Source organism: Alosa pseudoharengus, unplaced genomic scaffold, assembly GCF_046254945.1.
Source record: "Alosa pseudoharengus isolate Yale_2024_CS ecotype anadromous, Long Island Sound unplaced genomic scaffold, YU_APseudo_1.1 YU_APseudo_1.1_scf_15, whole genome shotgun sequence".
Classification (NCBI taxonomy): Eukaryota; Metazoa; Chordata; class Actinopteri; order Clupeiformes; family Clupeidae; genus Alosa; species Alosa pseudoharengus.
Genome location: NW_027468620.1, coordinates 9,204,688 through 9,232,572, shown reverse-complemented (window position 1 = coordinate 9,232,572; position 27,885 = coordinate 9,204,688). Strand labels below are relative to the sequence as shown.

The 27,885-nt window shown below is 44.2% G+C and overlaps 1 protein-coding gene across 3 annotated transcripts; it reads left to right on the top strand.

Annotated features, from left to right (window-relative positions):
- Positions 1-867: 867 nt before the first annotated feature.
- rrbp1a (ribosome binding protein 1a) lies at positions 868-27,837 on the top strand. Of its 3 annotated transcripts, none has more exons than XM_076285472.1 (31): positions 868-1,050; positions 3,116-3,875; positions 7,347-7,498; positions 8,642-8,764; positions 10,712-10,864; positions 11,691-11,809; positions 12,094-12,247; positions 14,522-14,660; positions 17,248-17,429; positions 17,822-17,859; positions 18,110-18,197; positions 18,310-18,347; positions 18,704-18,785; positions 18,948-18,985; positions 19,117-19,201; positions 19,303-19,340; positions 19,589-19,661; positions 19,926-19,966; positions 20,201-20,288; positions 20,770-20,850; positions 20,960-21,052; positions 21,235-21,324; positions 21,492-21,584; positions 21,771-21,818; positions 21,948-22,043; positions 22,285-22,368; positions 22,729-22,809; positions 24,912-24,995; positions 25,619-25,717; positions 27,022-27,165; positions 27,336-27,837. In XM_076285472.1, the coding sequence occupies exons 2-31, from the start codon at positions 3,143-3,145 to the stop codon at positions 27,372-27,374; spliced, it is 3,396 nt and encodes a 1,131-aa protein (XP_076141587.1). In that variant the 5' UTR covers positions 868-1,050; positions 3,116-3,142; the 3' UTR covers positions 27,375-27,837. The 3 variants fall into 3 exon arrangements, with proteins under 3 accessions (XP_076141587.1, XP_076141586.1, XP_076141588.1); XM_076285471.1 differs by having other exon boundaries at positions 17,819-17,859; XM_076285473.1 differs by lacking the exon at positions 22,729-22,809 and having other exon boundaries at positions 17,819-17,859.
- Positions 27,838-27,885: the final 48 nt, after the last annotated feature.

Here is a 27,885-nt window from a genome sequence, read left to right as displayed (position 1 = left end):
ATAACCACTTGGCACAGGCACATATTTTTGACAACATTCCCCCTTTGACTCTCCCTGTTCTTGTGTACAGAGAAAGGTGTTGGCGCCTCCCCATGTTCCTGTCTCTATCTCTCTATCAAAGCTTGTGGACTTTTATCAAAGGAAGGAAGTGGTGGCTGGTGTGAACTAGTTTAGTCAAATAAAAGGTTTAAATTAGCAACATGCTGCCTTACTCTTTGGGTTATTTCTCACATGAGCAAAGTGTGGAGCACACAAATAAATCTAAGATCTTCACACATATTTTATGGGGGGCACTGAAGTGCCACCATAATGCACATGATTTCAGATATAATGTCATGAAGACTTGTAGCTTTCATTGCTTAACGTGCATCGTTTTTTTTTTTTCCACACTAACGTCCTTACACGCCCATGCATGAGTAAACAAAAGAAAGCATATTTGCCTTTGTGTGCTGTCTGAAATCTCCTGCTCCACAAAGGGCTAACCTTAACATAATTGCCTTGTAATTGAGTACATTAAATGTCAAACCCAATTCATTGTGTGTGTGTGTAGGCCTAATAGAGAATGTTGACATTACCTAGCCTATAAAATACAGTGTTGTAGTCTATAACGTTCGCTCATGCTTTCAAGAATGCAAGCTGTAATGTGGTTGTCAATGATGTAGTTTCTACCTTTATGCATGGTCCATAAAAGTACATTTCCTCCTGGTATAAACAGAAAAACTACAGCTCCCAGTATTACTAGCGCAGACTTCCGCATATCTCATACTGTCTGGAGATCGGTGACTTGGTTGGCTACATGCGACTGAGTGATTATATTCTAACCAATTAGATATAGTCTGTTTTAATAGTCAGTGGGCCACGGACCCGGCGTTGTGCCAGCTCACAGAAAGTGCCACGACTCCACAGACCACGGATACAGGGAGACATCGAGACAGAGCCTGAGCCTTGGAATAGCCACATATTTCACTTTGGATGAGAAAAATATTTTAAACATCGCTGCAGCTTTTCGGTTTTCCTGGTCGGACTGACGTGTGCAGAAAATAAAAAAAGGTTTGTAGAAAGACGATTATGCCGGTCAGTTTTCTGACCACGTTTATACGATTTCTTAATGGATTATTGCCATCTTAGTAGCCAGTTAGGGTAATCTATCCAAAGCTATGTTAGTCGGATATGCGATAGACAATGAAGGCTAGGTGGCTAACAAGACAGTTTAGTGGTGGTTTGGTTTTTATTTGGGTCCTGCAGCCAGTAACGTTAACGTTGTTAAACCACCGTTCATAGATGCTGATGATGGGACAGGCTGGTGTCCTGCCATTTGATGAGTTTCTGATGCCTTTGACCACTAGCTTACTGACTAGCGAGCCCAGCTAGCACTGTTAATTAACTAAGTGATTTATTGTGATTGTTTGTTTGCGTGCACTATTAGGTTCTTCTCTAGACAAATCAGATATGATGAATTATGCATAGCAGTCTTGCTAATGCTAGCTCATCCATGTCTTTGACAATGAATGCTGATCACAGGTTCCAGTGGGCTAGCTTGATCGGGGGCACTATGGTTCCTTGGCTGTCTCATTGAATTAACTTGGTGTATCACTCAAAGATAGCTGCTGATTTCTTTTCCTCCCTCTTTATTATCCCTTAGTTCATGAAAACTAATGAAGAGTTGATGTTATTCCAACGTTACTTGCGGGGCGAGCTGGGATAGGCAACGTCAGCTTAAAATTTACCGTGACCAGCTTGCGACACTGAACACTATCTTGACCTCAAGTTCATTATTCTTTTGGGTAAAAAGTTCGTTTGTTTTTAAGATTGTTGTGTAGACTACATCTCATTAACTTTAAGGATGCAATCATCGCTCATGCAACAGACATAAGATGACAGTGTATGAAAGGAAACCGTGACTGTATCAGTGTTGTATGATTTTTGCCTTTATGCGTTTGTGCTGCAGTTGACTTTCTGAGCTCAGAAAGGCAGCCGGATGCAAACTAGAAAGTTTAGCAGAAGTGTCCCAAGATCGTGAACATCATGCGAAGCAAAGTGACTGGGAGAAAGCCGCAGTTGTTTGTGCGTCATAATTCATTCATTGCTTATTTCCCTTTGACCAGTTCCCCTTTCGTTTACAAAGACGAGCATTGGTATGTGTACTTTTAACAGCTACATGCATACAATCTTATCCAGTTTATGTACGGTATATTAATATGTATGATTACTAATGCACCGTATCTTTTAGTTTAGCTTGTATAGAGAAGTATTTCTTATTCCCTTTATGTCTCTGGACTGGAGATTCATGTCTCTAAAGCTACTCCTAACTATGGAAACCATAGTGAGCTTGCTTGTATCTTTATCTTACATTGTTGTAGACCCAAGCCTTTCCACATAGCAACAATTCATTGATGGGCATATTACTGGAAAATGCAGTGCCTCTTAAGCAAAGAGTGACTTAGCCTGGAATTGCTTGGCAGAAATGTGCCTCTGGGGATTGTGCCAACTATGGTTACATTTTGTTATGGGTGGGTGGAGGTGGGCTACAAAGGTCCCACCTCTGTCTAAAAGTCAGCATTCTGAGGCTAGTGTGGGCATAGTGTAATCTGTATGTATTATTTGCCCCATACATCTGTTTTCTGTTAGAGGGCTGAAAGAGACTAGGTCTTGGCTCTATTTTTACAGAATGGCACCCCGTGTTGGCATGGCTTCCCGGTGCCAACCGAAGAATTTTGATGCACCTCTTGGTTTCTACTAAAATGTTGTGTGACTTGGCGAAAATGTAGCGTGCTTGTGAAGAGTATACAAATATATGTGTCTATGGCTTTATGGCAACAGTGTCTTACGTATTCCTGAATGAAAGTGAAGCAGGGGGAGGGATGTGATTACCGCTCGTAGGGTGTGTTTGGACTCTGAACTGAAACCAAAGATCTTTTAGATAATGGCTCAATTTGCCACTGCATGACATCTTGGTTAACTATTTAGGCCAGTGATATCCTCAAGCTGTGTGCTTATAGATTATATTTAGGATTATGGATTACGTCCAGTACTGATGACTCTTGATTTTAAAGCCCTGTGTAATTGCAGGCCATTTCTTTTAATTTCTGACATCTTTTTTTTTTTTTTTTAACAGACATTACTGGAAATTGAAGTGGCAGTCATGGACATCTACGACCCCCAAACGCTCGGCATCATGGTCTTCAGCGGGTTCATGCTGATCTCGGCCATCGGTATCGCCCTGGTCTCCACCTTCTCCATGAAGGAGACGTCGTACGAGGAGGCCCTGGCCAAGCAAAGGCAGGAGCTGAATAAGATCCAGCCCCAGCGGGCGGACAAGAGGAAGAAGGACAAGGCGCTGGACAAACGAAGCCGAGGGAAGAAGAAGGACGACAAGCCTAACGGGAAGCTTCCCGACACGGACACCGCGACACCTGACCTGAGCGAGGCCGAGACGCTCGCCGAACCCCCAACTCCCGAGCCTGTGGTGGTGGCTCCGGTCCCTGCGCCCACCCCTGCCCCTGTGGCTGCCGCTCTGGCCCCAGCTCCGGTCGTCGCTGCTGCCCCTGCCCCGTCTGTGTCGGCCGCACCCCCCCGCGCTGCTCAAGTTGAGGCTCCCGCAGCCCCCTCCCCGAAGGACAAGAGGAAGAAGGAGAAGAAGGTGGCCAAGGTGGAGCCGGCCCAAACCCAGCAGGCCGCCGCAACCCCGAAACCCGCTCCCGCCAAGCCTGAGGTTGTGGTCAAAGAGGTTCCCGTAATGGCAGTGCCCCCAGTGGGCGCCCAGAAAAGTGCCCCTCCAGCTGCCCCTGCTGTTGCTGCGCCCACCAAAGCTGAAGAGCCCAAAGCTGAGGCCCCTTCCAAGAAGAAGGGAGGCTCCAAGAAGAAGGTTGAGCCAGGTGAGCAATGTTACCTGTCCTCTGGCCCTTATTTGTCAATAATAGGTTCATAATAATAATAAAGTCAACATCCCCATTTGCATTTACCTCAATAAAATAGGGTGGAGTGGACCTACTTCTCGCTCATATATGAAGCAAATGCTAAACAAACAAAAATGATTTCCATATTGGCACAGAAAATTTAAAGAACTATAGATTTGGATGTAAAACTGCTGAAATGGCAAAGGGAAGAAGCACATTTTGTTTTTGGCAGCTCCATTCTCACACCGAGTTGTGGTCTGAGTATTATGTAATATACTGTACAACTGATCGGAGAAATGAACCTTTACGGAATGAGCAAAACACACATACAACCATGCTTCATGCACTGTCTGGGTCTCTTGACCCTGTGTGTGTGTGTGTGTGTGTGTGTGTGTGTGTGTGTGTGTGTGTGTGTGTGTGTGTGTGTGTGTGTGTGTGTGTGTGTGTGTGTGTGTGTGTGTGTGTGTGTGTGTGTGTGTGTGTGTGTGTGTGTGTGTGTGTGTGTGTGTGTGTGTGTGTGTGTGTGTGTGTGTGTGTGTGTGTGTGTGTGTGTGTGTGTGTGTGTGTGTAACACACAGAGTAAAAGGACTGCTTTCAGTGAGCATACATGTGCACCTCCAGCCCCACCGCAGTGCGCTTGCCTAGGCCCACATGTGCAGGGAACAATGGACTCTTCAGGCTGCTTCTGTAATGGTGGTGGTGTGTTTGTCTATTTGTTTATGTGCGCCAGCAAGCATCGCACAAGTACAACATTGTCACATTGACTCAGAGGGACTTGTACAGTAGCCTGTCAGTACCATTAGTTTGCCTCTTTCAACAGCATTTCTATGATATAACATCACTTGATATGAATAGCCCCTGTATTATCTTGGATACATGGGGTATATTTAGACTGTATGAAGTTTTTTGTTGAGTTGTTGTCCCAAAACTGGGTAGTCTTTGATGAATAACAGGATACAGTCTGTGCCATTGATAGCCCCATGTGTGGATAGATCTAAGTGTTTGACGGACACGCTTGATGTTTATCTAGTAGTTAAAATTAGCCCTTTGCAGAAAATGGAAATGACCCCTTTGAGCAGGAACAGCATTAGCCAAAACACAGACTGTTCTCTAAGCTGCCCAGAGTGACTCCATCATTGTGAGTCTGTGTGTGCTGGGGGTTTGTTTTCAGCATTGCCAGATGAAGAGATAACTGCTTGAACTTCTGGGGTCTTGAAAAGTCTTAAAATACCAGCAGTGCATGTAATTGTGATCCCATACGTTTCGGGAGGACTCATTGAGAGGTGGTTGTTACCGTCAGAAAGAGATGCATAAAAGATTGGTTGTGATGTCTACAACTCTAAATGTAAACGTACACCAAAGCTCCACTTGCATCCATTTTTTTCCATGCTTTACATTTTGGTAGTGCCTTGCTTGATCAAATGCATGCTACACATTGAAAGACTGGACAAAGTTTTTGTCCAGTTTTTATTCAATCTGCATAGCTATACCTATGTGGTAGTTTTCACAAGCAGTGCTATTAATGACATGAATGGTGATCACAGCATCCACATTTAGGTGTGAGCAGAAGTCTTGTTTAAAATGGGCTTGCCATGAATAATGATCTTGGAATGGAAACACACTTTGATTGTTAGGTCTAAACTCAAAGTCAACTTTCTCTACTTTGTTGCAGTGAAAAGTCATTAGTTCACACTTTAGCCTGGTTTGTGCTTGCATGAGTGCATCTGAGTTTTTCCACGCATAGGTTTTCTACATTTCCCTAGTAGTTGTTTTTGCCTGGTTGATTCACAACTCCAGTAAGACATTTTTTCCTTCTGAATTGTTCTCTGGTATTGCATCCTAAGCCTCTGATGGAACCATGCCCATGGGAACGAAGTACTGTGGAGAACTCCCTCACACACCCACACATATACACACACACACACACACACACACTCTCTCTCTCTCTCTCTATCTCACACACACACACACACACACACACACACACACACACAGGTGAGCAAAGCTTGGCAAAGAAACCCTGGCCTTTTCACGGCTGTGAGGGGGTGAGGAGGAGGAGCCGGGCTCCCCCCTTCCTCCGCTAGTGTCTGGGCCTTGTCTAAACTGTGTTCTCGCTCAACTGCCCTGTTGTGTTAGACCACAAAGGCCTCCAGTGCCCCAACAATGAGCACATCTCAGCACTGCCCAGTGTACCATCTCTGTCTGGTGCCACTGTGCCACTTTACCCCCTTTTGCCCATGCCAGTCTACGCTACTGCTGCTGCTACGGCCACAGTGGTGTTGCTGCCTCCACCTTTAGCCTCCATCCTGTTAGCGCTGGCTAATTACCCTAGCAGCCTGGTGAGTGGAGGAGGCGGCGCATGTCTTGCCACTTCACCTAAGTGCTTAGCTGTGGTTTTTGGCGTGTGCTGGTTTTTGTCAGGCTCGCTCTGCCAACAGGCCCCTCATCTGGGATCAAGGCTCCAACACAAGGGCGGGTTTGATGATTATAGCTTCTTGGTGGCCACTTTTGAGGGTGTACTTTGGCTGCCGTGTGGTTTATAAGACGCTGCCGCCGCCCTCAACATAGCTAATAACCAAGCAAGGATCACACATGTGCCACATTGGCACACTAATGCACTGGGACTAACACAGAAGGCCATCGGTAGGCCAATAGTTTGCCTACTATCTCCATAACATAACAGGTAGATTTCAAATGGGACACAGAACTGGGATACATAAGTTGTATGTAAACTTTTGACAGTATCATCAGAATCTTACTATGAGATTCAAATTCTGTGTTTGGAACATGCCCTCATTCACTACATAGTGTTCTATACAGTGAATAACTATGTAGCGAATGAGTGAATGCTCCGTTCACAAGGATCGAGTATGTTTATGAGGATGTAATGCCTCTGTAGCTGGTTGGCTCCTGCCTGCCTGCCTACACTGCGTGTGGTTAGGAAGCTGCTTAGCTCAGTGGTTGGCAGGGGGAGTCACTCGCGCTAGGCAGCCTGAGGTAACGTCTGCAGAGGAACAGGAGCAGCCTTCTCCTTCTCCACCCCAGTCCCTTTCAGAGGCCCTCTGCCAGTCTACAGCTGTTTTGTGTGTGTGTGTGTGTGTGTGTGTGTGTGTGTGTGTGTGTGTGTGTGTGTGTGTGTGTGTGTGTGTGTGTGTGTGTGTGTGTGTGTGTGTGTGTGTGTGTGTGTGTGTGTGTGTGTGTGTGTGTGTGTGTGTGTGTGTGTGTGTGTGTGTGTGTGTGTGTGTGTGTGTGTGTGTGTGTGTGTGTGTGTGTGTGTGTGTGTGTGTTTCTACCTCAAAAGTTACAGCACTAAGCATGCACTCACAAGAGTGTGAGAAAAACTTACGTGAAGTGAAGTCTTCAGAAAAGTTGCAAACCAGCACTGTTGACCAAGTTGTGTTTCCAGCACAATTTGGAAGTATGATGTGAATGTTTTTTGATGTCTTGCAGCTGCCGTGGCAACAGATGCGGTGGACGCCGCCCTGTACCTGCCCTACAAGGCGCTGGTTTCCACGGTGAAGAGCATGATGTTCAGCGAGGGGGAGGCCCAGCAGCTCATTGAGATCCTGAGCGAGAAGTCTGGAGTTGGAACCTGGCATACGGTGAGGAGGCGTCAAAATGCCTCTACAGATCTACACTTACTGTCTTAGGACACCCCCTCTCTCCAAAAATCTCACCCACTTTGAACTGAACTCCACCCAATATCTCCACAGATCTACACACATTCTCTATAGACCTCTGAAGTTCACCTACAAAAAAGACCCAAAGGCTGCCATCTTTGCCCATATAAAGAGATCCGATTACCATCTTTGCCCATATCAGGACATCCAGATCTTCTTATATAGGCAGCATCTTTCCTATATGCCAATTAAATTTGGCTGTTAACTGAGCAATCTAGCTAGCTAACGTTCACACAGGAATGGGTTGTGAATAGGTAGCAAAAGGAACGTTGCTATTAATCTGTGCTAACTAGTTAGCAGCTAAGGACTTTGGTTAAACTTGTATATTGTTATAAGCCAACCTAAAACATCCATGCCTTTAATGATATCTAACTAATCACCATTTCACTGAAACAACACATTCATTTAAAATGTTATCGTTGCTATTGCTAGCTTAGGTTCATCAGTTGTCTCTGCCACAAAGACACATCCACTATTTCCTCCCCTTTTCTCCAGAGCTCCACCCACCCACTCTACTGCCCCCTTTACAGTGGCCCTGTTGCTAAGCAGCAAACAACAGACAGTTCACAGACTGCACTGCACTGCCACAGCCCAATCAATCACTTACTCAGACACGATCAATCAACTCTGTAGCCAGTCACTCAAAACAGTCAGCCGGGTAAATAGTGACTGTTTGCCATAGGAAACATTTAAGGACAAACAATTTGCCAAATGGTTCTCTTATGGAGAGCTCTAAACTGTCAACATTTGCCATTTAGCCACTTTGTGGACATTCTTATCTCACTTATCTGACATCATAGAACAAGAACATTACCTCAAGAGCTGTTGAACTTTCTTTTCATGTTTAGCCAGTGCAACCACTGTACCCACATCCCTTTTCATATGTGTTCCCTGACTATCAAACCAATGATCTGGGTGTTGGGAGCACCTTGTTTACACAGGAACACAAAACATGCCTTATTTATTATCGAACTGCTTGGCATCAGTTTCAGGACCATGTTGTGGTGTTGGCGTGTGGTCCCTCATGTCCTAAATGCCCTTTTGGGTTTGTGTCGCCCCCTGCAGGCCACTCAGAAGGGCGACCCCGTGGCAGTGCTGAAGAAGCAGCTGGAGGAACGTGAAAAACAGCTGACTGCCGAGCAACAGGACGCCACTGCCGCCAAGAACCGCCTCCGTGAGATGACCAAGGTGGGGTGGGGGGGAAGGACTAGATTCTACTTTCTCTCAGACACACACACACACACACACACACACACACAGCCTTCATGGTCACTTGTCCAGCATCCATCCATTTTCTCCCCCGAAGTTCCCCTAAACTACATTTTTGTCCTTCAACGAGGAAATGTACGGTTCTCATAGTCACATCCTTGTAGTAATCCACAGCGTCCATTTCCCCTTGTCTTCTTTGGGTATGTGTACACCAGCTGCTTATGTTCACATAGTTACGATCCCTTCCTGTGGGGGAAAGGGATGAGCTAAGCCCTGCATGCTGTCAATATGCACTTTGTTATCCTCATCAAATAATGTTATGGTTCTCACAGACATGTTCTTGCAGTGGTCAACATTACTACATTTATCTTAGTGATGTGTTGGTCAGCCACTTGTGTTCACATGCCGGTAATCCCCACAGAATTCACCGGTCACACATACATCACACTGAGATGAATCACTGAGCTCAGGCTGGTAGAAGTCTGTCTGTTACGACGAGTGTGTCAGTTGGTCAGCACACATACAAGGCAGGCATTCAGACATCAACTGAACTCACTCACAGAGCTCTTATGATTCTCCGGTACTTCAACAATTGTGACAGGTCACATGTTTGCAGTCAATCATGGGAAGTCTTAACGCAGGGAAGGCCATATACAACCTCTATTATGTAATCAGTCACATGGGAGGTTGTTGTGTCTGTTTATCTTCTAAGAAGATGGTAAAGTGACTGGTTTGTTGTCAGCAAAGTATCTTATCCTTATAAGAGCATAGGAATGGCAGCCATAAATGAGACTTTTGCCATATACTAATGTAATTTATATACTTATGATTACTAGAAACGGTAGAAACAGTATGAAAAAATGAAATATGCTATGTTACGACCCGGCTCTAAGCCGCAACATAAAGAGGGAGTCGGGACAACAGAGATAACTTTAACCAATAAAGTATTTATTTAAAAGTAACCAAAAGCAATAAATAACCATTACCAAAAAATGTCTAGGGGAAAGTAAAAGCATGTATGCAAGTGTGTTCATGTGGATGCGTGTATGCCAAAGTCAGTATGATGTTCCAAGATAGAAAGAAAGTGCTAGTGGGAGAGCGATAACTCAGAGGTGCCTGCAACAGAATGTGCCTAACAGAAAAGTGCCCAAATCAAGAGAGAGAACAACCCCTTAAATACCCACACACCTTCACCAGGTGTGTATGATTAGCTAATTGGGCAAGCTAAGGCGGCATTGCCCATGCAATGGCCATGTCAGGCCTGAAGGGGCACAGGGGGTCGTAACAGCTATTACTAATCTGGTTTAATTGGACAGGTAAGAGATAAGATAGTATACTAACTACTGCTAATTCTAGTTTAGTCACATTTACATTTATTCATTTGGCAGACACGTTTATCCAAAGCGACTTACAGTAATGGAATAACATTTAATCTATTAACATTTAAGCATTTTACCATTTAAACTTTTAAACTACAGAGTTATAGCTACAGCATTAGACGTTTAACATTTAAGATACTGTGCAGATGAGACGATGGCTAGGAATTACTATGGCATCTGTCAATACTAGTTCTAGTACTAGTTGAACCGGTCAGAAATATGATGGTGTACTAACTACTGCTAATCCAAGTTTAGTTGAACCAGTAAGAAATATGATCGTATACTAACTACTGCTAACCCTAGTTTAGTTGAACCAGTAAGAAATATGATCGTATACTAACTACTGCTAACCCTAGTTTAGTTTAACCAGTAAGAAATATGATAGTATACTAACTACTGCTAACCCTAGTTTAGTTGAACCAGTAAGAAATATGATAGTATACTAACTACTGCTAACCCTAGTTTAGTTGAACAGACAAGCGTAGGAAATGTGACGATTGAGGCTGGAGTGGTAGTTTTACTGACGCCGGTGTGCCCTCCTGTGCAGGAGCTGTCCACTGAGAAGTCCAAGGTGGCACAGACGGAGGCGCGTCTCACTGCCCAGCTCAGTGCCCGCGAGCAGGAGATGGTGGCGCTACAGGCACGCATGCAGGCCAGCTACCAGGACCACGTGGCCGAGACGCACAAGTACAAGACGAAGGTCAGAGGATACACACACACACACACACACACACACACACACACACACACACACACACACACACACACACACATACATGGAAACACACACTCACACGGATACAAACAAACAAAAGTATACACGGAAAAACACACACACACACACACACACATAATGATATATATTCACGGATACGGATACACACACAAACACCAACCACACCTGTGTGACTGAAAAGGTGCAGGCGATTAATCATCACAGAAAAACTAAGTCACGTCAAGACGTGAATAGGGACCAGTCTGTGTGTCTGTGTGTTTGCGTGTTTCTTGACAACAAAAGTCAGAGGGAACTGCAAACACATTAGCCAGCTCACTTAGTGCTGCAACAAAGGGGAAATTGTGCCTACAGATGTGTGTGTGTGTATATCTGTGTGTATCTGTGAATATATATCTGTGTGTGTGTTTGTGTGTGTGTGCCATGCATACAAATATGCACGTGTGTGGGTGTATGTGTGTATATGTCTCTGTGTATATTCATGTGTTTGTGTGTGTGCGCCATGCATACAAACATGCACGTGTGTGGGTGTATGTGTGTATATGTCTCTGTGTATATTCATGTGTGGGTGTATGTGTGTATATGTCTCTGTGTATATTCTTCTGTGGGTGTATTTGTGTATATGTCTCTGTGTATATTCATGTGTGGGTGTATGTGTGTATATGTCTCTGTGTATATTCATGTGTGGGTGTATGTGTGTATATGTCTCTGTGTATATTCATGTGTGGGTGTATGTGTGTATATGTCTCTGTGTATATTCATGTTTTTGTGCGTGTATGGTCTTCCCCCTCAGGTCCAGAGTCTGCAGGATCAGCTGGATAAGGGCCCAAGTGCTCAGATGGCTCGTCTGCAGCAGGAGAACTCCATCCTGCGCGACGCCCTCAACCAGGCCACCAGCCAGACTGAGAGCAAGTAAGTCATCAAAGACCAGACATCCAGACACTCTCTGACCCCCGCCGACCCGCCTCTCCCCTCCACACACTCACACTATGGCGAAAGTTTGCATTTGTGTTTAAGTCTGTGTTTGTGTGTCTGTGTATGTCTGTCTGTGTGTTTGTGTTTGTGTCTGTGTGTTTGTGTCTGTTGCTTAAGTCAGCTTGCTTAAGCCATTGTCTGTCTCTCTGGCATCATATGAAAAACCACATCTGCAACAGTGAGTAATTGTAATGTGATGGAACTGCTTTGGTCTTGCCCAGGCAAAATGCAGAGCTAGCCAAGCTGAGGCAGGAGTGTGCTAAACTGAGCAAGGAGGTGGGGGAGAAGAGCGAGGCACTGCAGGCCGACGAGCACATCAGGAAGGGCCTGGAGGCCAAGGTGGCGGCCGCCGAGAACCAGCTCTCACAGCTGCAGGTGAGGTTGGCCACGTGCCACACCGTGTTGGCTCAAGGGGTGTGTTTTTAAGTATGTGAGAGTGTGTCTGAGTGTGTCTGAGTGTGTCTGAGTGTGTGTGAGTGTAGGGGTTACAGATGTTCAGCTGTACCCCTTTTTGGTAGTGCTAAGTTACAGACCTGTAATGACACGTCCCTGTTAGATAATCAAGCTCTTAGAAGCTTTGCTGTATTAGATCCAGGTGTCTGATTATGGTTGTAACTAAATACTGCCGACATGTAGATCAGAAGAGACTCTCTGTCTCCGACGTACTGTAAATAATGTAGAACTCCCTACATCTTTAAGATGCATGCTTTCATCTTAGAGATTGTGTAAATGTACTGGCTAAACACACATTCAGATAATTCCTGGACCCAGCACCTCATCATACTATGTACCATGTACTTTAACCTGCAGTGCGATAAGTGTAGATTTGGCCTTTTTGTCTCTATCTATGTCACACTCTGATGAACAGACCACTCTTGTGAGATGCTCTGCCATGTTGATTTCGGTGCTGTGGTAGACAGCAGTGAACGTTAGTCCTCATTGTAAGTCCCTTTGGATAAAAGCATTTGGATAAATGTAATTTAATGAACATAGAAAAGAAAATCCTGTTTTTTTTATTCTTTTTATTGCCCTCCCCTCCACCCCACCTCCCCTCCACCCCTTCTCCCTTAATGAGGCTGTCCAACATGCTGTCGGAACCCTCCACCACTGCACTGATCCCTCGCTGCTGCTGGTGCTGCTGGGTCTGGAATGCTGGGCCAGAGCAGAGCCGAGGGGTGGGGTAGATGGGAGGAGGGGGTGGGGAACATGACTCTTTCCAAAAACGGAATGAATGTGGAATGTGTTCGTGCTGGAGCAGTGAGGCACGTCCAGAAGCGGTTTGAGGGATTGATTAAAAAAAAAGAAATGGAATTCCAAGGAGAACGGCACATTTGCCAGCGGAGTGTGGCTTAGGTTCTAAAATAAGAAAAATCTTGTCAGCATTTCTTTGCTTTTTTTTTTTGTCACTTTCTTGCTGCCATGCCAACTTGGAACTAGAACTGTAAGGCTTCTTTAGAGAGTGTGTGTGTGTGTGTACACATACTCATACTAGTAGAATCCTTACAATTCCTCATGATCAGATCACTCCTGAGTCATTTAAAAAAAAAAAAAAGACTTAACGTTGCTCCTCTTGTTTCTGAACGCAAACTCTAGTCTTCCTGTCGTAGTCAGTCAGTGTTCATTCACGTCACATCCTTGACGCATTCTTCCTCCACCCGGAGGGAATGAGTCAGGAGGAACAGAACAGACATTCTGCTAAAAGGGGAACTTTGTGGAACAAGATGGCGGTTCTCACTTCTCGCAAGTTGCACAATGAATATGATGCAAAATGTGAAAATAAAAAAAGTAATTTGCTGTGTGTGTGTGTGTGTGTGTGTGTGTGTGTGTGTGTGTGTGTGTGTGTGTGTGTGTGTGTGTGTGTGTGTGTGTGTGTGTGTGTGTGTGTGTGTGTGTGTGGACTCACAGCACATTCATATGAATCCACTTCATTCAGTGTCCTCCACCCCAGCCATGTAGCACCACCTTTTGTGGTCACTCACATACATGCATCCTGTTTGATGCGTGTGTGTACGCTTGCAAACGTCTATATTTGACCAAGTACACATTAGTCACAGCAGGTGTCCAAGACTGACTGAAAAACTTTACCGATTTCAAAAAAGCCAGCGTCGTGTGGACGGGCCCTGAGTGAGAGAAAGAAAGTCTGGGTGCGATCCAGGATCCAGGTCCGGCTGCCTTGTTTTCTCTTGTCGATTCGTTCGGCGTGCACACATGCAAATCTTTTTGCACCATTTATATCACCTTGCGTGGTGCTAAAGTATCTGTCAGGAAAACAACAACTGAAACTCTCCACACAAGACACAAATTATATATATTTTTTCCATACACGGGTGGGTGAATGTCTTTTGCACCTACTGTGCTGCAACGATTGGAGCAAAAGTGTTGCGTGCTTGACTCTTGGAAGTTGTGATGCAGGATAGGATTTGTGTACCTGTAACAAGGATTTGTGTACCTGTATCAAGGATTTGTGAACCCATAGCCACTATTTTGTGTTAACAAGGTATAAAAAAAAATGTACGGCTTCAAGTTGACTGTTACACATTTGTGACTTTAGTGCGCATGCAAAATCTGCAGTTAAATGTGCTCGCGACTTATGCACCTTTTATACCTCCATAACCGTGTGCATGTGTGTCTCTCTGCTGCCCCCTGTAGGCGGGCCGCGCGTCAAGCGAGCAGGCTCTGCAGAGGCGTCTGGAGGAGGTGAGCGAGGAGCTGCGTGCGTCCCAGAGCACCAGTCGCAGCCTCCAGGCCCAGCTGGAGCAGGGCAAGCAGGAGGGCACCACACTCACAGGTGGGGAGAACGGGACCTCAGGAGGCTCTGTGAAACACACACACACACACACACACACACACACACACACACACACACACATATATACAGTACACACAAACACAAGTGCGATGCAGCGTTTCACATCAGCTCCTTCCTCTTATTGAGCAAAAAATATTTCCTCTGTGTGTGTGTACAATACATGTCTCACTCCTCCCCCACGCATGTGGTTCTCATTCTTCGTCACCCTCAGTGTATAGTTTCTAGAAGTTCACACACAAGACCATACATTTCTCTACATGGCAAGAAAAGCCTGCAGGGCTCCAGAGTGCGACCAATTTGGTCGCATATGCGACCTAATTTTTCAAAAGTGCGACTAAAAAAAAATCAGAGGTCGCACCGGTGCGACCAGCTATTCGAGAGAGGAAAAAGTGTCCGCATTGAAACTCTACCTTTGGTTCAATAACAGACACATTTTGGCCAATATCGTGGTTTAAACAAATCACAGATAGTGAAGGGCGGGACCTCCCCTCTGATTGGCCGTGGCCCAGTGCCTATGCGTAAATTTGAAAATGCGTGTGCTGCAGAGAGAGAGAGAGAGAGAGGGAGGTCAGAGACCCGTCAGATAAACAGAGTGGATGTAGTTGCATTACAGTGTGGTCACATACGCCGAGATAAATGTCCCCTCTCCCCACTGCCTTTCAGCGGCAGGCAGCAGCAAACCGATCAGACGAGCCCAAGATGATGATCAAGTTTATCGTTGCCTACGATAGGCCTAGTGAAACTTCCCTTCACCAAGTTCAGTCCGAAATAATTATTCACCAGAAAAATAGTTTGAACGTAAACCCGACGTACAGGAATGCCACTTGCGCCAAATTTATAGTCATTGCAGATGAAAAGACGTCTTAAAATTGCGAACAATGCATACAACGACTGAACGACAGAGATACAGATATCGCAGAAAAGGAGTGCGTCATTGACCGCAGTTACATGCAGGGAGTAACCCGGTTTTCAACAGCAATATTCGTTTTGCGCGCGAGTTGTGTAAACTCATTCTGATGGCATCAATCAATTTAATCCGGTATTTGGCGCAAACCGAATATCGCTGCTACATTTAAAGCCCGAATATTCTCTGCATGTATACAGTGGTCATTGTGTACGGTGAATTGAAAGGACACATTTAGATCGAGCATGGCAAGTCATTGCAATAGCCTATAATAATAGGCCTACCATTTTGTTACTGCATTAACCATGTTCTTATTGAAAATTTAAAATTAAAAAGTAAATTGCATTGTGGGGCTGTCAAATGATTATTGCAATCATCATTGCAAAGTCACATAAAAATCCCCCAGGCTACTTGGAACATCTCTTTAAATTGTGCTCAATTCTATGGAAGATGCTAGCATGGCGAGCTGGTTTAGCCAAGGCCTAAAGATCATGAAGGATAGTATGTAAAACATTGAGCCATGAGATGTGCAGTTTGAAGCCCTTAAAAGATGTGCACTGTTAATTTACTCACTGTTATTTTTATTTAATACATCTTGAGATGTTTTAAGTTTAAATTTCAGCTCAGTGAAGCACTTAAAGCACCAACACTTCATTAAGTTACTTTTCTTGTAGAATTGTAAATCATAAGTCATAGGACAACCTATATAGGACAGTAATTAAGGAAAAAAAGTGAACCTGCTGCGGTGTTAAATGCGATGTGGTTGAAAATTTGGGTGCACCTAACTTTTGTGCTGGTGCACCTTAGAAAAAAAGTTAGGCGCACCAGTGCAACCAGTGCAAAAAGTTAGTCTGGAGCCCTGGCCTGTCTCTCAAAGTTCCTCTTTTGAAGGTGCTGATGTCAGTCAGTCAGTCAGTCAGTCAGTCAGTCAGTCAGTCAGTCAGTCAGTCAGTCAGTCAGTCCTAGAGTGAGTTATGGTGCGTATTTCAAGTGGATTACCACACAGTCACTGTTTGTGTGTGTAAAGTGTGTATCATCAACCCCGTGGTGTGTGCCATTTATCAGAATCTGTAACCATGAGTCACACTGTCTTGTGGTCATTGATTCTAAAGAATTCAACACACATTTTTACAAATTGTGGGACCTCACCTCCCCCCATGTGGCTGTGTATTACTAGCATAGCATCATGGCTATTCAGCACTGTTTGTGTGAGTGACAGATTGTGTAAAAAAGGGGTGTTCATGAGCACCCGGGAAGTGGGAGAATTCACAGGGGGTATGTCACATCTGAACTGGGAACTTCGAGCTTTGAAGTGGGAGCTTTGCAAGAGCCCCCAGGAGAATGTTTTGACGATAAAAAATGGACTTGTTCCATGCCCAAATAAGTCACTTCATTGTTTGTTTATGTTATACTCATAATAATTGTGATATTAAACAGTACTTTCCAGAGTAACTTTAAGTAACTACTTAACTGCTAACATCACGCCTTCTGGTTAGCTAGCCTATGAACATTAGCAACGTTGTCGTTTGTTGTTGTCAAGTGAATGTTTTCGGTTAGGAAGTATGGAGTTCCAAAGTGGGAGCCTCCTCAGTTCCCAGCCACATAAACGCACTAAAAGTGTGTGATCTGACCTGGCCTCCCTGTCCGTGTGTGACCCTGCAGACCTGCAGGAGCGTGTGTCGAGTGCGGAGGCGGCTCTTGAGGAGCGCGAGGTGCTGGTGAAGGCCCTGGAGGAGAAGCTGACCCAGGCTGAGCTGGAGAAGACCCAGCTGGAGGACCAGGTGGGCTCCATCCATGTGCTGCTGGAGGCCAGCCAGAGCCGCGAGGAGGACGAAGGACACATGGTGAGAGGGGCCTGAGCCTAAACACCGTACCGAACCGCACCAGACTGCACCACACCGAACCACACCGCAAAGCACCTCACCGGAACGCACCACATGACCAAATCGAATCCACATGTCCAGGGTCTAGCTGTAGAGATGGAGAGCATATTTGCGACCATACTGAACCCAATCCACACACCCAGGGCCTAACTAGTCGTGGGCATGTCTGTGAGCACATTGAACTAAATCCACACACCCAGGCTAGTGGTGGGCTAGTTGTAGCAAGCCTTTCAAATCAGAGTTCACAACAGAGTGCTTTGTTTTTATGTTTGCTTAACCTTTATAAGTTAGGTGATGAATAAAAAAAATGATTTTTTTTATCAAATCTGACTCTTTTTCTTGCTCTTTAGCAGACGGAATCTGCAGCAGAGCTGGAACAGGTGAAGAACAGGTGTGTCACGCTGAGATTTTATGATTTTTGCATCTGATTTTAGAGATCTAAGTTTATTTTCATTAATTTGGAAGACATATACAGCTATATACCCATGTAATAAAGCTATTGGAGAATAGTTGCTCTGGTATCGTCTTTCAAAGCTGCATTCTTCCATGATCTATCTGTATAGATAAGTCTGTAAAGTTCTCTAAGTGTGTTATTGCTTTAATATCAGTATTACTCAGTGTGAGTGTGAAATCTATCACAGTCTGAAGGAGAAAGAGAGCCAGCTGGCAGCCCTCGAAGAGCAACTGAAGCAGTTTGCAGAAATGAAAACTGACAGTATCACTAGTGCTGTAAGTATACAGTATTTCTTTATTTATGGATTATTTGTTTACAAGTTAATGTTTCTAGCAGCACACTATGATGCATTTTGTCAGTTGTGCTAATGAACTTCTCTATCTGCAGGTTGCAAACACTACAGAGGTCGAACAAGCCCCTAGCCAGTATGTATGACTCGTGTCTCCTCCCAGTTCAAACTATCTTCTGCCAACATGGCTGAAGTCATAGCTGTTATATTTTTTCATGTCAGTGTTCCTTTTAAAATGTGTACAACTTAAATATTGGATACACCCACATCATATCACACAGCAAGGGAAAATAAATGTGTCTCGACGGGACCGATTTATCATTTGTCATCAGATTTATCAGGTCAAATGATAAATGAGCCTAGTTCATCCATGAAATAATGATTAGCTTTCCTGTCAGCACTTTTTTGATGATGACGTGTGTTCATTTTTGTCTGAATCCCATGGCATGTGTACAGATTTAACCCTCATGAGTGTTTCTTGTAATACCTCAGAGAGCAGCAGAGTTTGACAGCATCACTTGCAGAGGAGCTGAGAAGTCTGAAAGAAGAGATGGAGAGAAAAAATATCAGCAATGTACGTGCACCCTTTATCATTATCTACACAAGTTATCAGTGAATATGGAACATTGCTTTTCAGCCCGTTCAGAGAACATTTACCTTATAAGTCCAGTAGTTGAGTTTTGTCGCATGTTTTGAGGTCTGGCTCATAGTCTGTTCTCTGGTCCCACTACATCAGGCTGAGATGACAGGCGAGATGGAGACACTAAGGGTGAGGTAAGTGTTGGACCTTTACCCCTTTCGATCAGCCTCCCAAGTGTTCTCTGTCAAACTGACAGGTTAATGTTTTCACTTCGTTTTCACAAGTAATGCGTCTTACACTTTTTTTTTTTTCCACATCTGTATAGTCTCAAAGAACGGGAGTCGCTGTTAGCATCGCTGGAAGCTGAACTTCAACAAGTAAAGGAGGAGAAAGCAAGTGTATCAAGCCAGGTTTGTACTGTATGTTAGCTTGAAGTGTTTTGAGTGCTCTGATGAGAACGAAAGTGCTATATGAATGCAGTCCATTCACCATTACTGTCTTCTTGAAACAGGTTGACAGCAAAGCTGAACTTGAAGCACTACAAAACAGGTAGGCGTCCTTCAGGTTTGCATCAGCTAATAGCTAATGGCAATCAGCTAATAAACTGTACACAGCCACAGTTCCCCATTTACTGAGCCACACTCCCTCAGATTTGACATCTGTTGTTAACCATGTACACTGGCAAGCTTCGCCCAATTTTAAGTTCTAATGTAAGAACTCTTAGTGACTGTAGTGGTATAAAATGAGCATCATGGCTGCACTTTGCTAAATCCTGTTTGAACACATTGTGCTTGCAGCCTGAGGGAGCGAGAGAGGCAGGTGGTCGATCTTGAAGAGGAACTGAAGCAAGCCAAGAGCAGTGCTGATCTTGTGAGATTGTGTCGTCATTCCCTCCAACAAACACACACACACACACACACACAGATACTCACACTCTCTCACACACAGATACTTTCACACTCACACTCACACACACAAATACTCACACACACGCACTCTCACACACATACACACACTCTGACACACACACTCTCACACACACACACACGTCCACCTGCTGCATGTCCGTCATCTTCCGCCCATAGTCCGGCTACATTTCTCCTAATGCATGCCTCATATCTGTTTGTTTTCTAGCTGCCTGACCACACAGCAGACTTGGCATCTCTGCAGAGCAGGTACATGTCTTATTGTTTACTGTACTTGTTTACTTTTCCTCTTTGGTTGTTTGTTTACTTCTCCTCTGTGGTTGTTTGTTATTTGTTTACACCTTTTTGCTTGTTAACTCATCGATCATAACGGACATTACTGCACATGCTTGGGTTCATGGCTTACATTGGGGGTCAAAGAAGGTGTTTCAGTTGACCGATGTTCATTCTGATTTGTAAGATGCCATTTCCCCATTCTCTCAGCCTAACAGAAAGAGATGCACTGGTCACCTCACTGAAACAGGAGCTTCAGAAGTTGAAAGAAGTGGAACAATCAAAGGGCGATGACAAAGTAAGGAAGTTTGACACTATTTGTACATCTGAGCCACAGAAGATAAGCTAGGTGTGTGTGTGTGTGTGTGTGTGTGTGTGTGTGTGTGTGTGTGTGTGTGTGTGTGTGTGTGTGTGTGTGTGTGTGTGTGTGTGTGTGTGTGTGTGTGTGTGTGTGTGTGTGTGTGTGTGTGTGTGTGTGTGTGTGTGTGTGTGTGTGTGTGTGTGTGTGTGTGTGTGTGTGTGTGTGTGTGTGGTTTGCGGTGGATATTGAGAAAGCAGCACTAACTGCAGATCTACGATTGAAACCACATGAGTCGGAGGTCTTTATGCAAAGTCATGTATTGGTTAGAGTGCAGTTTGAGTAAAAAATAAACTAAACTTGACAGGACTGAGAACTCTTCCAGAACATCCTCTCACATTCAATGTGTTGAATCAAGGTTTATAGTTACGGCCCATATCATTAATGAAAATGTTTTTTTTTTTGTTTTTTTTATCTATAGGCAGAGTTCACAGCATTTCAAGCAGAGACCAAAGAGGTTCTTCATTCACTCTTTCCACACATCAATATCCAGACAGAAGAGGTGCCCCCCATAACGATGAATTAAAGCTCAATTGCTATTTAGTCACTTTCAGTGTCCTGTTTTCTGCATTAGGGTAGTTGTTTGATCATCTTGCATGCTTTATTTCCAGACCAAATGGTTGCAGGAGTTTGCACAGAAAGCACAAGAGACACTAAACCAAAGGCAACAAAGTCAGGAACCACAGCCAAGCACAGAAGTAGAGGTAAGCCTCAGAGCTCGGGTTGGACCTCACTGGCATGGATGTGTTTGTGGGTATGTGGGTGATATTGTCCAGTACCTTTCTGTTTGATGCAACTGTGTGTGTGTGTCTGTGTGTGTGTCTGTGTGTGTGTGTGTGTATCAGATATCTGGTCTCATACCCCTTTTCTTTTTTTTCTGCCCAAGGAGGTGTTGGGGAAGTTGCGAGCCGCAGAGGAGAGCCGGGCCACACTACAGGCTGAGTGTGACCAGTACAGGACTGTCCTGGCTGAGACGGTACACACAGATGGCCTTTAAACATGTTTAGGCTAGCAGCTAGCTTGTACAGTACGCCAATCCCAGTGGGTTTAGACATGGTGTTCGCTGGCTCAAGTGTGTGTGTGTGTGTTGTGTGTGTGTGTGTGTGTGTGTGTGTTGTGTGTGTGTGTGTGTGTGGTGCACAGGAGGGCATGCTGAAAGACCTGCAGAGGAGCGTGGAGGAGGAAGAGCGAGGATGGAAGGCCAAGGTCATGGAATTACAGGACCAGCTCAAAACGGTGTGTGTGTGTGTGTGTGCGCGTGTGAGTGCGTGCGTGCACATGCAAATGCAGATTCAGATATGAAATAAATCAAGATGTACAGTATATACTTTTGGGTTATCTTAAGGTCTGGGGGGTGAACAGTTATCCATTTAGCTTTGTTTACCTTTGTGTGTAACTGTGCTGCCTCCCTTCTCTCCCCAGGCTCTAGAGAAGGTGCAGAGTCTGGAGGAGACGGCAGACTCAGAGCAGGTGTGTGTGTGTGTGTGCTCACGTGTGTGTGTGTGGCCCATGTTTTACATGTATGTGGCCCATGCCTGACGTGTGTGTGTGTGTGTGTGTGTGTGTGTGTGTGTGTGTGTGTGTGTGTGTGTGTTGCAGCTGAGGGAGCAGGTGTTGCTGCTGGAGGCCCAGCTGGAGAAGCAGCTGGAGTCGGCCACGTCAGACAGCAACAACTACTCTGAGGAGATGATACAGGTAACGCATCTCTTTCTTACTCTTTCTCTCCTTCTCTTTCTTTCTCTTTCTCTCTCTTATCTGAAATTCTTTGCAGTTTATTCATTCATTTATGGTCATATATTCATTCATTGCTGCATTAATTATCACTCATGTATCCATTCATATATGCTGATGTATTTATTCTTTAATTTCATAACTTGTGTCTTTATGATTTTGTGCCCATATATTTACTCATGTTATTTCTGTGTAAATTCCCTAGCTGAAGCTTGCGTTAGAGGAAACTCAGCGACAGCTGGAAGTGGCGCAGAGGGAGGCACAGGCTCAAAGGGAGGAGTTGTCTCTGGTGAGTGGCGCCACCTAGTGTCCAGGAGGGGTTATGGCGGCAACAGGACTTTGGGTTCTGGGGTTTTCTCATCTGTCTTTTGGTCTATCCTCCCTCCCTCCAGTCTTAGCCCCTCCTTCTAATACATTTTTTAGCTTCTCCTTTCTAATTAATGTTTAATTTTTCAAGGAGGATGGAAGAATGGGAGAAACCCTCCTCCTATCATTCACAAAATTAATTAGAAGGAGGGGCTAAGACTGGAGGGAGGGAGGGAGGAAGGAAGGGAGGGAGGGAGGATAGACAGATGAGAAAACCCCTATGAGTGGTGGTGAGCGTGTTAATGTGGGTATACGTGTGCTGAGTGCCTGGTTCCCATTCCAGGTCAGAGAACAGCTGAGTGAGATGACGGAGAACACTCAGAGAGAGGATAAGAAGGAGCAGAACGGCCAATCAGAGCTTGAGGTCTGTCCGTGCGGAGGTTGGGGTGCGATAACCACGCCGGGGCACCCTGCAAGGCCTGCTGGGAAGCGTTGGACATATTGGGCACCACAGCAAACAGGAGTTTTTATTAAAGAAAAATAATTTAAAAACATAAATAAATTACGTATGGTTGATATAACTTTAGTGGGCTTTTAGGCTTAAAGGAAATACCTTTCCTCTCCCTTAGAGAGTAAAACATCATGAGCTAGAGATATTGAAATTCTTCTCGACTCCTGCTGACCTGCTCCAAATGTCCAATGCGTCACAGTCGGTTCACAATGCTAACCATCTTTGTGTTTCACCAGTGTGGCTGCGGCCCTCGTCATCACTGGCCCTGTTCACTCTTGGCTTTAAAATGTGTCTTGGGCGATTGCATCACAAGTTGATAATGGCAAAAACAAGCGTACATGTACATTTGCATTTATTCATTCATAGACACTTTTATCCAAAGCGACAAAATGAGGACTAACTAAAGTTACTAAAGCTTCAATGCAGAGGAGACCTTAGGTAATACTAAATATTACCAAGTGTAGACAACCATTAAAACCCGTTTTTATTCAATTACTCAGACCGCTTACCGTTTGAGACTCACTTTACCACATATGTTTTGTAGTGTAAATGCTAATGTGAATTTATATGAAACCTCTAGAGGAAGTGACATTGGCAGTGATTAAATATGAGCTCAAGTAGTCAGCCAGACACCCTCCTTGAAGATGCTTGACAGACAGTGTTGGTAAAGTTACTTTTAAAAAGTAGCATTTGCTTGTTACTCTTAAAAAAGTAACCCCTTACTTAGTTACGCTCTATGGAAGGTAACTTTTTACGGTACACGTTACATTTTTACGTCACTTTTATGCTCGACTTTGGGCAGAACCCAGTATCTGTTCCTAAATGTGTAGGCCTACAGTACATAAAGTTCTACTATGGAGGAAATGACAGGTATTTCTTTTGTGCTCTTTATTATAAAAAATGCCACAAACAGAGCACTTGACAAGAAAACATTGGGCTATTATAGGCTTCAACACCACCACTAAACCCCTATGAAACAATATCAAATAACATAGTCTCGATACATCTTATGCATATTAGGTGAACACAAAATACGTAAGGGCTTATTTTATAGCCTTATACTCTTTGATTAAACAGGCTACCCCGAAATGTATGCAAAGCTAGTACAAATCGTATCAATAGGCTGACAGTTGAGTTAACGGCAGTGGACAAAAGTTTCTCACCAGGGCACAGTGTACACCTTACACTCACAGTCCTCCCCTTAGTTTCAACGAGTTCGAAGTAATGGGAATACCTCCATCCCTCAAAAGTTAGCGTTGGTTGCTTCTCGCTTGCCATGATTGCTCTTCATGCTACCAGCCTCTGTCACATACTGTGTGGAGCTCATGACTATTGCACAAGCGCGCAGCTGAGAAAGCAGTGTCGCTGTCAAATCTCTCTCTGGGATAAGTAATGTTGCGCCAAATTGAAAAAGGAACTACGTTTTGTTACCAAATTTTCAGTAGTAGCACGTTACCCGAAAAAGTAGTTACATTACGCACAACACTGTGTAACGTGTAACATGTGTAACGTTGTTTTGTCTTGGCTCTCCACCTGTGATCCGATTACCCAAGATGCTTTTTAAAACTCAGTGTGAACAGGGCCACGGGCACTTTCCTCACTCTGACGAGCATGCTCACATTTATTTCTTTATTTTTGAAAGGGGAGGTGTACTCTGTTTTTTCTCACACTAACTACTACATGTTCTTTTTTGAGTTAAAGGTTCCGGTCTTCCTATTCTGCTTCCTCACTGTTTTTTCCCCCTTCTTTCTGTTTTTTCAACTTTTTGCTTACATAACAGACTGGACTGAGCACTAACCCTCAATGAGTACTTTCACACACCTATACCCACACCCAAACTCAAACAAGCAAAGCAGGAACACACACGCACAAATGCTTGCACTTATCAACTTTTAAGTCTTTGGTTTGGTTGAGGCCTTACTAATGAGTTTTCTTTTGTGTGCGTGTGTGCGAGAGTACGTGTATGTGTGTTTGTGTGTGTTCGCTAAATTGACGTCTCAGCACTTCTCGTGCAGGTCCAGGCGGAGTTGGCCTCTACGGTTGAGAGACTTCATGGTGAGGAGGGCCAGAGGCTGCAGATGTCCGAGGAGTTTGAGCAGGTAACCCACCACCACTGTCCACCTCTGTGCCCTCACCACCTGCTGACCAGTATCTGCTTTGCTTTAATTCCATTCAAAAGAACTTTATTTATCCCCGAGGGGCAGTATCATCATGCAGGCATAGTGACATATAAGATATAACACAACATATAAGACAGGACCATAAGAAAGAACAGGACAGAAATGGGTGTAAGTAAGTGTATGAGGATTAGTCCCAGGAGAGGGAGGAGGAGGGGGCTAGGAGCATATTGAAGTTCAGAAGGGGGATAGCCTCAAAAGTAAAGATAGCCTTCCTCTGATTAGTCTAGCCACAGGACAGCGCAGACACCTGCCAGAGGGTAGCCACTCAAATGACATGTATGTCCACTGTGTGTATTTCGTTTCTTCCTTCCCTGCGTTTGTGTTGCACAAACAATGTCTCTGTCTCTCCTGCGACATGTTTTTGGACTGATGGTATATATCTCAGACTCTCCTCCTCTGTGTGTTTGACTGGCAATATATCTCAGCCTCTCCTTGTGTGTGTCTGTGTGTGTGTTGGACTGATTATATAGCCATGCCTCTCTTCAGGTGTGGGTTGGACTAGTGCTATATCTGCATCTCTGTGTGTGCGTGTGCGTGGGTAGGCCCAGAGGACGGTGATGGAGCTGCAGTCCCAACTGGATCTCCTGAAGGCCGCGGGGGACGCACCTGCCTCTGACACGGAGGATGTGGTCGAACTCAAGGTAGCACACCGCTCACTGGCACCCTTCTGTTGGGGTACCAAGGAGTATCGTTATGTCTGTAGCTTTAGCTATACCGTAAATAGAATATGTTCGTATTACATACAGAAATGACCGTATGCTTGGCAGTTACTGTCCCCCTACCAGCTCCTCTCGAAGGAAAGTCCGTATAAGGCATTACCTTCCGGCAATAGACGTCATGCTCCGTGTGAGATCTCAGTCTTCTGTGAGATTAACAGTGTACTGACGAAGTTTGATGCTGTTTTGAACAATATTACTGGTTTAAAAAATGCTATTTGGGAAGCGTTTCGCTCATGGCCCTTAGCTAATCCACTGTTTGCGATTTGGAGCTATAGCGTATACCGGAGCAGGCTCTGTAGTGGTTGATCAATGAAAAATACTGTCTCCACGGCTTATTTGATTTGTTTTAATGCAGAAAAACACTCTTGGGGCAATTTTCGCTGGAATTCCACAATTGCCTTAAAGTGTAGAAGAAGGATGGTTTGGGTGTTCTTCCTACAGGATTCACCCCCTGTATCGATTGAAACGCGCGCCATAATCACATCCCAGTGGAGCAGTATCAGACTCATATTCTGACTAGAATCTGAGTATGACGCGTCAGGGTAGTTATCAAGCCTTCGTATGTGACCGTTGGATTATGTGACTTTTACTCCCATTCAGTTTGTTGACTTTGGCTAGTCATCAGTCAACAGGTTTCACATTTTATCAGGTAATCTATAATTATTGGGAGTAAGCCACAAAATCCAGTCAGCCATTTCTTAAGATGTAAAATTCCCAATGTTATACAACTCAACAGCCTACAATTGTGAAAATGTGAAATGTGATTAAATGTGAAACCCCTGATTTGCCATATAAAGGATTTTCACATGATTTAAGATGGCTTCTTCAGCCATGATCCTACAGAATTCTGACCCAGCCAACACATTTTCTGCATGTGTTCTTTGCAACTCTTTCAGGCTGTGGTGGGAAGGCTATGCTAATGTAAAGTCTTTGATCTATGAAGGACTTGAAATAGCCCTGGCGCCACTTTGATGCTTGAAAATTAATCGTATAACTTATTTTCCTTAGTCACCAGATAGCAACAGCATTGAATATATTTGGGAACGTTTTATATATTTTAACTTCGTTTTGAGTCATTTTGATCGGTTGACATAAAAGCCATTTCTGCCCATGGGCATTGGATGGCTCCGGCGGTATATTTGTGCCAAACAGAAATCACATGATTCAACATTGATCCTCTGGCATGTAGATTTTGCTGAACGCAAATGTCATTACTTGGCCCACAGGAGCGTCTGGAGAAGGAAAAGAAGTTGTCCAAGGACCTGGGCCAGGCAGCCACCAAACTCCAGCAGCTCCTCAAAGTCAGTCATGAGCAACTCGCCAAAGAGAAGGACACAGTCAAGGCCCTCAGTGACCAACTTCTAGCGAAGGTAACACACTTAAAAAATAAAATATAAAAAATTTATATAAAAAATACTTCCTCAGACTTGTCTTTATTTTAAGGCATTCTGGATATATAATACATTTTAGATATTTGCTGCTTTTGTTCAAACTGATGTACTCCACATATGATGTAATTAAAAAAATAAATGTCTTTCAGGTAGAGACTGGGGAGGTGAAAGAAGGGACGTCTGTCTGAGTTAGACAAACACTATACAAGTTGCCAAAATGCCTTAAGATGAGCAGAGTTATGCATTCCTGCAAGTTGATTTTTGTTGTACTGTAGTTTAATTAATACTCAAGGAAAAGAGTAAAAATACAAACTTCTCATTGTTAAATGTAGACAAATGTGATAAATCTTTTTTTTTTTTTTATGTTGACACAAACATTCCATTAATGAACTTCTGACCATGTCAGAAAATATCCCTAATTTGCCTTTGCTTAAAGTCCCCAATGGTTCAGTGTTAAGGGAAACCGCATGTACGTTAAATGTACATCAACTAGTGCAATGACTTTATCGTTTGTATTGTCAAAGGTTGAGACAAGTCAGAACATGTTAAGGTACAATGATGTATTACATTGTATGCCTGCTACTTTCTGTAGCTGGCTGGTAACAAAAATGTATGAATTTGATAAAGAATAAACTACAATGTAGCTTTAAAGGCCCGTTTTGTTTGCTGTTGTTCATGAAGTCAAGGGCAGAAGGATTC

What these genes read in the sequence shown, in the direction of transcription:
- rrbp1a (XM_076285471.1), top strand. Translation starts at nt 3,143, where the DNA reads ATGGACATCTACGACCCCCAAACGCTCGGCATCATGGTCTTCAGCGGG. An exon ending in ACCAGCCAGACTGAGAGCAA is followed by an intron (nt 11,810 to 12,093) that starts GTAAGTCATCAA and finishes GGTCTTGCCCAG; the next exon opens with GCAAAATGCAGAGCTAGCCA. An exon ending in AGACGGCAGACTCAGAGCAG is followed by an intron (nt 21,819 to 21,947) that starts GTGTGTGTGTGT and finishes TGTGTGTTGCAG; the next exon opens with CTGAGGGAGCAGGTGTTGCT.